Raw genomic sequence first — 10,726 nt, forward strand, 5'->3', positions numbered from 1 at the left:
TGAGAAGCTTTATAACCCTTGAATGTGTAATTTCCCATATGATGTAGGTGCAAATATCATCAAAAACACATTTATGATGTTTAAAAGTCAAATGAGAAATATGACCTTCACTATAGAGGATGCATGCAATGCACACAAGTCTATGGGAAGTATTCATCCCATACAAACTCTGCTGGTTTATGTTGATCTAATTGTGTCAGATCTCTTCCACTGAAACAGGTCAATGCACACTTGGTCTATGGGAAGTATTCATCCCATACGGTACAAACTCTGCTGGTTTATGTTGATCTATTGTGTCAGATCTCTTCCTCCCTCCCCCCTTCCCCTTCCTACCCCCCCCCCCCACCTCTCTCCTCTACCCCCCCCCCCCCCAACTCTGTTTGGCTATAATTTGTTTTCTTATTATGTTGTTGTGGTATAGATAGATCTTTGTACATAGCAGTCATCAGTATCACACAACTTTGAATGACTGTGTTATTTTAATGTATTTCTTTGTTTGGCTACCACTGAAACAGGTCAAAATTCATAAAGTTAGTCTGTTTGACAAAACAAAGTCTTTTCAAGTATTTTGTAGACAATAATGTGATGATGACACCCCCATAATCAAAGATTACTGCCTGCATCTAGGTATTCATCTTATGAAGAACTGATCAACACTACATTTTTATTTTAAAAAAAAACCTCAAAGGGTGTGAGTTTCAAAAGTGTCCCTTTGAGAAGCTTTATAACCCTTGAATGTGTAATTTCCCATATGATGTAGGTGCACGATCCACGCAGCTTTTATCGGCAATCGCCTGAAATGTCAGGAATCCGCTCTTACAAGAAGATACCAGTATGGGTGGTTGAAAATCACAATGAGGTAATGTAATCTCTCTTTCTGCCATGTAATTAAATGCGACGTTTCGGTCTAACTAGAGCCGTTTGTGACTCAAGTCGTATTGTACCTTTCTTACAAGTAGGGATTTACTCAGTCCCGTGTATTTCTACTTGTGTTAGTGTGCAGGCAGAGCTGCTATAAATTTATATGGGGTAGGCCTATCCCTAAACCTAACCCTAATCCTAATCCTAACCCTAACCATCAAACCCTAACCCTAACCCTAACCCTAACCCTAACCCCAACCCTAACCCTAACCCTAACCATAACCATAACCAAAAACCCTAACCCAACGTTTTTCCCATAGGTTTAACACGCGCCATGCCCCAATCTGTGCCGTCTTAAAAAAAAAACGCGCCCCGGACGGTGTGTGTGGCGGCTGTCGCAGTTAGGGGTAGGCCTAGCCTAATTTTAGGCCCTAGTGACCGGGGTAGTACCAAGGCCTAGCTAGAAGGTTCTAACCATTAATCTATATACAGTAATCAGTACCTTGGTCCTTACCAATGCCATTGATTGCACCACTGGCACAGCTTACAAGCTTACAAGTACTACGTCCACAGCCAGGTACAGGCCACCTGGCACTGGCACTACTGTTAGGCAGTGTTACTGACACTGTAGACAGAAAAATCCGTCTGTCCGGAGAAGTCTTTTGTTTTGTCCTTTTTTAAAAAAAAACTTTATCGGCTCTTGGAGCCTCGAGGGGATCCGTGAAGCCAGACGCAGTCTCCGCGGAACATATCCCCGACGACTGATCAGATACAAACCAATCTTTCGGTCAAGTCAAGGGCCACTGGGGCACTGCCACTGGCACTGCAGTCAGTGCAGACTGACTGTAATAATTTAAATTAGACCCCCTATTATAATATGTATTAATAAACCGTCTACAATCTAGTTGTCTATTGCAATTGGTATTGTATTGCCATTGTTAATAAGAATTAAGATTCCAACTTCGTTGGCATCTTCCCATCAATTCAATTCAGTTTTTTAATAATTCAGTTCAGTTTATCGTCACAAGCATTCACATAATCAGCGTTTACTCATAAAATTTACACATTATTATTATTTTTGTTAATATCACTAACATTATTAAGTATTATGAATGTAAATCAGTGAGTTTTTGTTGGATACATGCATTATTTAATTTAAAAAAATAACATTAGCCTACTCTGTAAAATTCAGCCATTGAGTAGTTGGCAATAGTAGATAATTATCTAACTCTTTATGTGCCACGTTCGCACGCCTGACTCGGTTGAGGGTGTGCCAACTTCATATTCTGCTCAAACGCACAAACCCGCCCAAACCGATCAATAAAAATTGCCAAATGCCACAGTACAATGAAAGCGTTTCTCGCGATTCTACTGTTTCTCTCGCACATAACTTGCATTTAACCCGTTCCTTCCACAGTTCTCTAAATACTGTAAAAGTGGAAATTTTCGCGGTGTTGAAATTTTCGCAGTGTTGAAATTTTTGCACATTTCACGCAACCAGAAACTAGCGCGAAAATAAAAGCACGCGAATATTTTTGCTTGCCATATGTTCCTGTGCGTGATGTCTTGATTCCGCAGAATTAAAAACACGCGAAACTCTTAAATTCTTACACAGCCAAGGGCAAAAAATTTTCTATACCGGTACTAATTACTAGTAATCAGTAAATTACAGTACCCAGTCCTGTCACTCTACTCGTCTCTAGTGCCTGCTGTATTAGATCTGCACATGTATAGATCTGTGTAGTCATTTTTCATATCCTCATTTTGTGTAGGCCCTGGAGCCCATATACCGGGCCATTGGCTCAAGACACTTGCCCTTCGAAGGAATCTCCATGCTCCATTTCGACTCGCACCCCGACCTCCAGATCAACCCCGACGTAGATGCTGACATTGCCTTCAACAAGGAAGAACTGCTGAGGTATGTATGATTTGCAGTCCAAGAGAAAGGCCAACTACAATGTAGGTTTATTAACCCATTCAAGACTACACCTGTAATCCCAAGTATTCTCTTGCTGGGATAAATGGGAAATGTGTGTCTTAGGAAAATCACTCAGTCCGTCTTTAACAGTGGCAGAGACATTTTTACTTGCGCAAAGAGCACCTGTTTATACACTTGAAAGAGCACAAAGCACATAATTGCATCTGCTGTTAGAAATGCCACACCACAAACCCTCATCAAGTTGCTGAATATGCTTTGAAGAGAAGCACTGTTATAGTGTTTACCCTTTGAGGACAAGTCCCGAGTATGCTCGGGCAGGGGTCTATTGGAAATGCGTGATGTAGCAAAATCAGTCCATCCTCAACGGGTTAAAGTGAAAGTAAAAGTACTTGTAGTAGCAAAGATCTATGTAGAGTAAAAAGAAAGTTAACTTGATCCCTCTTGTCAACATACAAATCACTTGTCAAAAGCAGCCTACTGAGGTCTGCTTACACTTACAGAATAAAGGCCCTCTATCCAGGGGCCCAATTCAGAGAGCTACTTGACATTCAGTATGTGCATATATATTTCTGAGGTAGCCTTGTATGAAATTATGACAGCAGTGAAACTATCCTATGCCTGCATGTATTGTTTTGAAGTCACTAAAGGTATCAAAATAGCCTGCTGAGTGTTTTCACTATATCTGTCGAGGAAAGTGAAAATTGGCAAGCACAAGTCAACAGGGAAGATGAGGTGAGACTATAATTACATCCACCGAGGGAAGAGATTATATTTTCTTTGACATTTGTTTGTTTGTTTGTTTGTTTATCCTTGTCCGAAATAACTCAAAAAGTTGTGAACGGAAAGAGTCAAATTCATTGCTGTGTTTGTCTTTATATGCAACACAGTTATGCCTTTGAATTATAATCATGCTGTTTTGCTGTGTTCAGTGGCATTATTTTCAGGTACACTGTAAATTCAAGGTTTGTGAGATTCTGTAGTGAGGGTCATTATTTTGCTACACCACATTAGCTGTGATAACAAGTAATACAGCAATAAGAGACAAACGGTAGCTGAGTCATTAGAACGAAAAAGAAAATCCCAGGAAAAGATGTGTCATGTTCTGATGATACGTTAAAACAGTTATGCTAGATTTAGCCTGAATGAAAACATGTGAATACTTGTTTGAATGCTTTAAAGGTTATCTCTAGCTAGAAGATTTTAGATGGTTAGACAGGGTCGGAGTGAGGAGAAGATTGTATTCAATTAGAAAGATGTACAGCGTGGCCCAGAAAGATCTTTAATTTCAGCAATATTGTTGCAAATACGTCATTATTTCGCACACTGCTTGAAAGGCCATTCTTTTTCCAATAGAATGACACCAATTTCTGTAATTTTGGTTAATGTGTTATGATTTAAGGACCATTTTTGTCAACCCATGCAATTTTGAAAATGTGATCATTTTGCACTCTCAGAGATACCGAAACCGGCGAGAATTCGGCTTGCCATAGAACCAGTAGCATTCACAATGATATTCACAATGACATTCACATTATTCACAATTATAACGGTCAATAACAATCACCTTCCGCCCCACATTCCACACATTGTGAACCCTACTGGTTCTATGGCAAGCCGAATTCTCGCTGGTTTCGGTATCCCTGAGAGTGCAAAATGATCACATTTTGAAAATTGCAAGGGTTGACAAAAATGGTCCTAAAATCATAACGCATTAACTAAAATTAAAGAATTTGGTGTCATTCTATTGGAAAAAGAATGGCCTTTCCAATAGTATGCAAAACAATGACATATTTGCAACGATATTGCTGACATTAAAGATCTTAGGCGTTTCATTCTTTTTGGGCCACCCTGTATAGTATTAGCCTCACTAATGTTTGTTTGCCTGTTTAATAATGTAAGTATGACATCAATACAATTTGCAGTTGTGCATGTGTCATATCAGTAGTTACCCTCAATGAGTGTAAATTGCATATTAAGTACAATGTATGTAAATATGAGTCCTGCACTTTCGTGGCAACTGGGTCATTTTTTTTTTCTCTCTTGTCTAATAATTTTCTTGTTTTTCTTCTTCTTCTTCAATTTTTCTTTTTTGTCTTCTCTTCGAAGGATAAACTGGCCTGACAGCTACTTTGTTAGTGACGTCTTGTATGCTGCACCTGAAAACATGGAGAACGTGAAAAGTGCAGAGATTGATGTTGTCACCATGGAGACGCCTTGTCTGAAGACAACTGATTTCCTCCAGCTGACGCCGACACAAAATCAAGCTGCCAGAGTGCATGGTGTTAGGACTCCTGAACAGTTTTGCCACGAACCTACATGCCATACCATTAAAAAGTCCCATGTGGGATGCAGAACAGATTCAAACAACACTAACTCACACCAGGAAACAAGTAGGCCCACAGCCACAAGCGATATGTCTGATGAAAGGCAAGAACGAAAAAGTCCTCCAGTGTGTAGAACTCGTGATCTCCGAGAAGGAGAAAATTCAGAGTTGTCTCGTGTAGCTGTCAAACTTTGCAGGCAAAACCAGTCTCAACTCCACAGCGACAATGGTTTGAAGTCAGGTGGCAAAAGTGTGTTGACCCCTGATGCAGATTCTAGCAGTCACTGTGAGGGATTTAACCGAATATCTAGTGCAGAGCAAAGTGCAATAGAACAAGGTCAGGATACATGTAACAGTGATGAGGGAAAACGCATCAGCCAATCTACTGAAGAACGCGATAGTCCAGGCGATCAAAAGGACAGCACACTCTATGAGTGCAGTGACTCACCATCGACAACAGTCAAGAGAAGGGACGCCTCGTTTGGGCCTCTTGACGATATCGTGAAACACTTCTCAGAGAGTCGGGGAAGGTTTATTCTGGATATCGACCTGGATTTCTTCTCCACCAAGAACCCATTTAGGGAGCTCTACACGAAGGTGATGATTGTCATGCTACAGCTCATGTTGTCAATGCTGGGAATGTTTATGTTTTTGTGTGTAGGGGGTGGGGGGGGGGGGGGATATAAAACCATACCGAGAATTCAAGAGATTTCTTGTGATTTTGCAGTGGATTGACCAAATGTATTGTGACATATTTGCTATTAATTAAAATAAATGGAAGACATGCTTTTCGACAAGGTTCAAGAATTGGTGATAGGAAACAAAATTTTGAAAATTATTTGTTTTTGCATGCTTAGTGACAAGTGTGACGCATCAATGTAATTGTCATGATTTTATCTGTCCTTGGTATAATGAGGTTCCACTGTTGTAGTATTATGATTTTCTAGTTATTACCCCCCTCTCCCCCCCCCCCCCGAAAAAAAAAGAAACAAAGGAAGAATTAAGAGTACTTTAAAGGGGATTAGTATCCAGTGTGTTAAAACTTTGACCAGAAAGGGGGAAATAATACTCCTCTTTCTCCATCTATCTCTCTCTCTCGCTCTTTCTATTTTCCTATGTCCATCCTCTTCTTTTCCACTGTTACCATTATATACAGGAGCAGTATCAGCTTCTTGAAGAACTGTACCAATTCAATGCTCCCCAAGACGATTCTCTGGCTGCATTGGAGGAATGCCAGGCCAAGAGGGCCCGCAAGATCAGCGAATTGGCCCTATGGCTGAAGACTGCTTTTCAGGGAGGACATTCAGAGAAAATGGCTGAGATCACTCCTTGTGACAGGGAAAGGTTAGGAAGCTGTTATTTCACTGTTGGACCACGAATTTAACAACATGCGAAACTGTCACCTTGTGCTAAGGTAATAGTATGCTTAATATGATGGCCTCTGTGTCAATTTGCAAAAGACAACCTTGTGAAAATGTCAGTGACCTCCTTATTTGTGAAAATATCTGTACGCGAAAATAACGGCGCATGCATAACTGTGTTCTCATAATCGCACGGTTGGACATCCACTTATTTAGCAGTGACTAGAGTGAAAACGAGCCATGATTGCCCAGTGTATCATTCTTTTAAATGAAATTATCTGCTTTTCTTCCGTGACTGGCTTTGAAATTCCATGAAACGGTCAGATATGGTCCATCTTTAACATTTCTGATGGCCACAAGAAATGTGAATGATAGTATACAAATAGTGAATGGTCACGAGTGCGATGGTACAAGATTTCGCACTCGGTGAAAGATAGAGGTGCTCTATTCAACAAGGTGAAGCCGAGTTGAATAGTGCGCCTCATCTTTCACCGAGTGCGAAATCTTGTTCCATTGCACGAGTAAAGACCATACACTATTTGTTTTATCCAACACCTCGAACGTCAACAGATTTGGTCCTCACAGATTCTTGAATTTAGCACAGAAATGGCAACCATTTTCCGTGAAAGACGAATGAGTAGCTGCACAGTCGCAGTCATTGTGTATGTACGTACACGAAACAAAGTTGTATGCAAAAATAAGTGACAAAAGTACGCGCTTGTTAATGTGCTTGTAATTGTTGAGTGCACGCGGCAAATGCTTGTTTATTGTGACATCAGAGCCGTGCGATGGAACAAAAACTTCGAGTCAATCTTAATTTAACACGGGAGTCAGTGGAAATGGGTGACATCAGCCATGCGCTATCCATTTTTGCTCAAACAAAATTGCACGGCTGACAGCTAGAGCATGCGATGGAACTTTCCACTAAATGTCACGTGATGGGCAATCGACCAATCGGATAGCTACATTCTAAATAAGTGTTGTCCGAATTGTGAAATAGAATAATTATAGATTGAGGATTCTAGATGCCAACGTCGAACTGTGTCATCTGTATCACCGTGTACAACTGATTCATACGTCTCTACACTGCATGCTTGTGCATGCACTGCATAATTATGCTCAAACTCCGCACATGCACTGTGGGTACAGTACAACATGGGTGAGATGTTTGTTTTCACTCCCTACATGGTATACCAAAAGTGACGTGTACACGGCCAGGAGAATGTGCTAAAATGTTTTTAACGAGACATATATTTTTTTTTGCGAATTGGGACTCTCTGACAATTTTGGGAATGGTTGATTTGCAATTGTGGAGTACAGTAATGAACAGGGAAATTTTATGTGTATTTGCACATCACATTTTTAACCCTAACCAGGCCGGGCTTTTTGGCCTGTTCTGTGGCCGGGGGGAGGGTTGATTCAACCCCCCCCCCCCCCCCCCCCCCAGGTTGCGCTAATTCAGAAAATAAAGCTAATGGCATCCTAATTTTGGGTGACATTATTCCTTGTAGCATTCCTAACAATGTACTTGAAAAAAAATCTGGAATCATGTATTCTATTGTTTTATGAATTTCTTATGTATTTCTTTGTTTTTCGACCTTTTTTTTTCCATTTTTTTCCACAACATTTATTACAGAACCAATTATATGCATAATTATGCTAAAATTAATTGATTTCAGCCATTGGAAGTGAAAATCTTTATGAATAAGGTGAGAAAACTCTTTTTGCATAGACTTTGTACACGAAATCACGTATTTGAGCCATTTTTGGTCTGACAAGCATGTATAAAAGGTCTTGCAGCGTCGTAACGGTACATGTATGTCCGATTTTCGCGAAAATGGTGTCATAAGATGTGTGAGACATGAAAGTAAAAAGTCAGTGAGTGGTGCGGTCAAAAATATTCGCTCGGCAAAATGGTCGTGGAAAATGTCAAGGGGGGGTTGATTCAACCCTCCCCCCTGGCCCTTTTAGGGTCAAGGGGATCAGAGTTGATATTTTTATGTGTTGTTTAATAAAAGTGCAAATAGCACCCGGCTCACGAATTTCGCAAAATCAAAATCTCACAAAATGTACGGCATATGCTGTAATCTATTCAAGGCCAGCATATTTTTTTTTTTCATAAGCAGAGGGTTTCATCACCAATCAGTGAAGGTAAACTTTATTTCACAGATCACTGTGCAAAGCTAAAAAGAGACTAAATTTCTTCATGGACTCTACATTCTGCAACACAAAGTCAAGGATAATTCCATTTGTCCTGCAGTTATGGCAAGGTGACAAAACTAGTCGAGTCCCTCCAGTCCACTCCAGATGTGGAAGCTGAATGCCTGGATCCGGAGATGGTGCACATGGCAGGGCTGACGTGTGACGACAGCGGGGAGCTGCCCCACCACATCAGCACGGAGGAGGAAGTGGAGAGCTTGGTGTCAGCCATGGGAGAGCTCCTCGGGCGCCTCCCTCCACCAACCCTGGTTACTATAGCAAGGTAGGGAGGTGAAGGGGAGGGGGAACTCCTTGGACTCCTCCCTCCTCTAACTCTGGTTACTATAGCAAGGTAGGGAGGGGAAGGGGAGGGGAAGGGGAGAGGAAGTGATGGGGTGCCTCCATCCTCCAACCCTGGTTACCGTAGTGAGTAGGGAGGTGGAGGAGGAGGGGATGGGAGAGGAGCTGTGCTTTCTCCAACCCTGGGCACTATGGCAAGGTAGAGAGGGGAAGGGGAGGGCATGGGAGGAGGGATTGAAGAGGAGCCTCAATCCTCCAACTATGGTCACTATAGTGACGTAGGGAAGTGGAGGGGAGGGGAGCTGCCCCTTCTTCAACCCTTGGCACTATGGCAGGGTAGAGAGGTGAAAAGGGGCAGGGCTATGGGAGGGAAGATGAGGGAAAGATCTAATGCTGGAGGCAGTTGCTTGCAATTCAAAAAAGAAAAAGAGAAGAAGAAAAGGAATTTCTTCTTAAGAAGCACGCTGACTAGAAAACCTCCAAGCTGACCCTTGGAATGGAATTTGCGTACAGATGGAATTGGCCTGATGTTTTTAAGATTTCGAATATTTTTTTTTCTTCACAAGGGAAACAGTCAAGTGCATCTACCTCTCCCTTTAAACAGGTGGATTTTATCGAAGTTCCCTAGTTTAAGACTATAAAAGCAGTGTGGATAAAATACAGTTGTTCCCTGCATGAAAACTGTCAAAATATGCAGACACTGTTTTGCTCAGTGGATATGACTGCCTACTCCTACTCCTTCTTATAAGCCATCCAGTTTTCTTTTGTTTTTGTTTTTTCCACTAAATAATTGTAACAATCATCTAGTGTCTATACTGACAAATTGTTTTGTCTCACTTTGAAGTTACTGTCTTACTGCAGACAATCTTATTTTCCATGAAATACTTGGACATATTAGTCAAGTTATAAAGCATATTATTCAACCTTTGACACCTAGTGCCATTCCCTTTCCCTTTACCTTTTTCTTTATCACAATTTTCTTTTTTCATCAGGTCTTCTTATGATGACTACTGCCCGCCCCACCAGGTGGATGGAATACAGCAAAAGGTCCTCAAAAAGCTGCAGTCGCTGTATGGCGAGATTGACATTCACTTACAATATGAAGAGCCCTAGCTGAATTCCAACAGTAACGCAGTTCCCGTGGTGCTAAATGAATGATTAAACAAATAGAAAGATTTTACCATTCAAAATTTGAGATTCATTTTATTCAGTAATTTGAGGGGAGGTATAATAATTATGAGATCCTGCTTGCGCATGTACCAACAATTTTCAAAGCATCAGTGTGCCCACATTAAAAAAAAAAAAAAAAACTCAAAAGATTCAACAAGAACATATTGAACTTTGATTAGTCTCAAGGAGGGAGAGGGGGGCATATTGTACCTCCTCAAATTACTAATCGAAATAGATCTCAAAATTTGAACTGTAAGTTCTTATTGAATCTTTCAATGTTTTAATCTGTAATTTTCTGTGCGGAATAGTATGAGACTTTAAAGACACTGTGTGCACATTGGCATACAGAATGATGTGTGTCAACTGACACCATCTGAGGAAGATTTAGACACACTACAATTTACCCTGTATGGCTGTTCATCTTGTCACATGTATACACTTTAGGGTATAGTCGCAACTTTTGTGCAATATGTCTAGTGGGATTCAGTGCCCCAGAACAGCCTCATCATAGTTATTTCATCCAATTTCCAGAGGTAATATTTGCACAAGTAGCCTCATGCTTATATGCTGCGG

At 40.9% G+C, this 10,726-nt stretch overlaps 1 protein-coding gene across 1 annotated transcript; it reads left to right on the top strand.

Moving 5' to 3' along the window:
* Nucleotides 1-766: 766 nt before the first annotated feature.
* On the top strand, nucleotides 767-10,096 carry LOC139714103 (UPF0489 protein C5orf22 homolog). The gene is made up of 7 exons (XM_071625816.1): nucleotides 767-859; nucleotides 2,634-2,779; nucleotides 3,491-3,532; nucleotides 4,907-5,720; nucleotides 6,280-6,467; nucleotides 8,745-8,966; nucleotides 9,976-10,096. Exons 1-7 carry the CDS (start codon nucleotides 800-802, stop codon nucleotides 10,094-10,096), a joined length of 1,593 nt encoding a protein of 530 aa, XP_071481917.1. The 5' UTR covers nucleotides 767-799.
* Nucleotides 10,097-10,726: the final 630 nt, after the last annotated feature.

Source organism: Diadema antillarum, unplaced genomic scaffold, assembly GCF_040938485.1.
Source record: "Diadema antillarum isolate AM-2024a unplaced genomic scaffold, OU_Dant_1.0 seq00002161_RagTag, whole genome shotgun sequence".
Lineage (NCBI taxonomy): Eukaryota > Metazoa > Echinodermata > Echinoidea > Diadematoida > Diadematidae > Diadema > Diadema antillarum.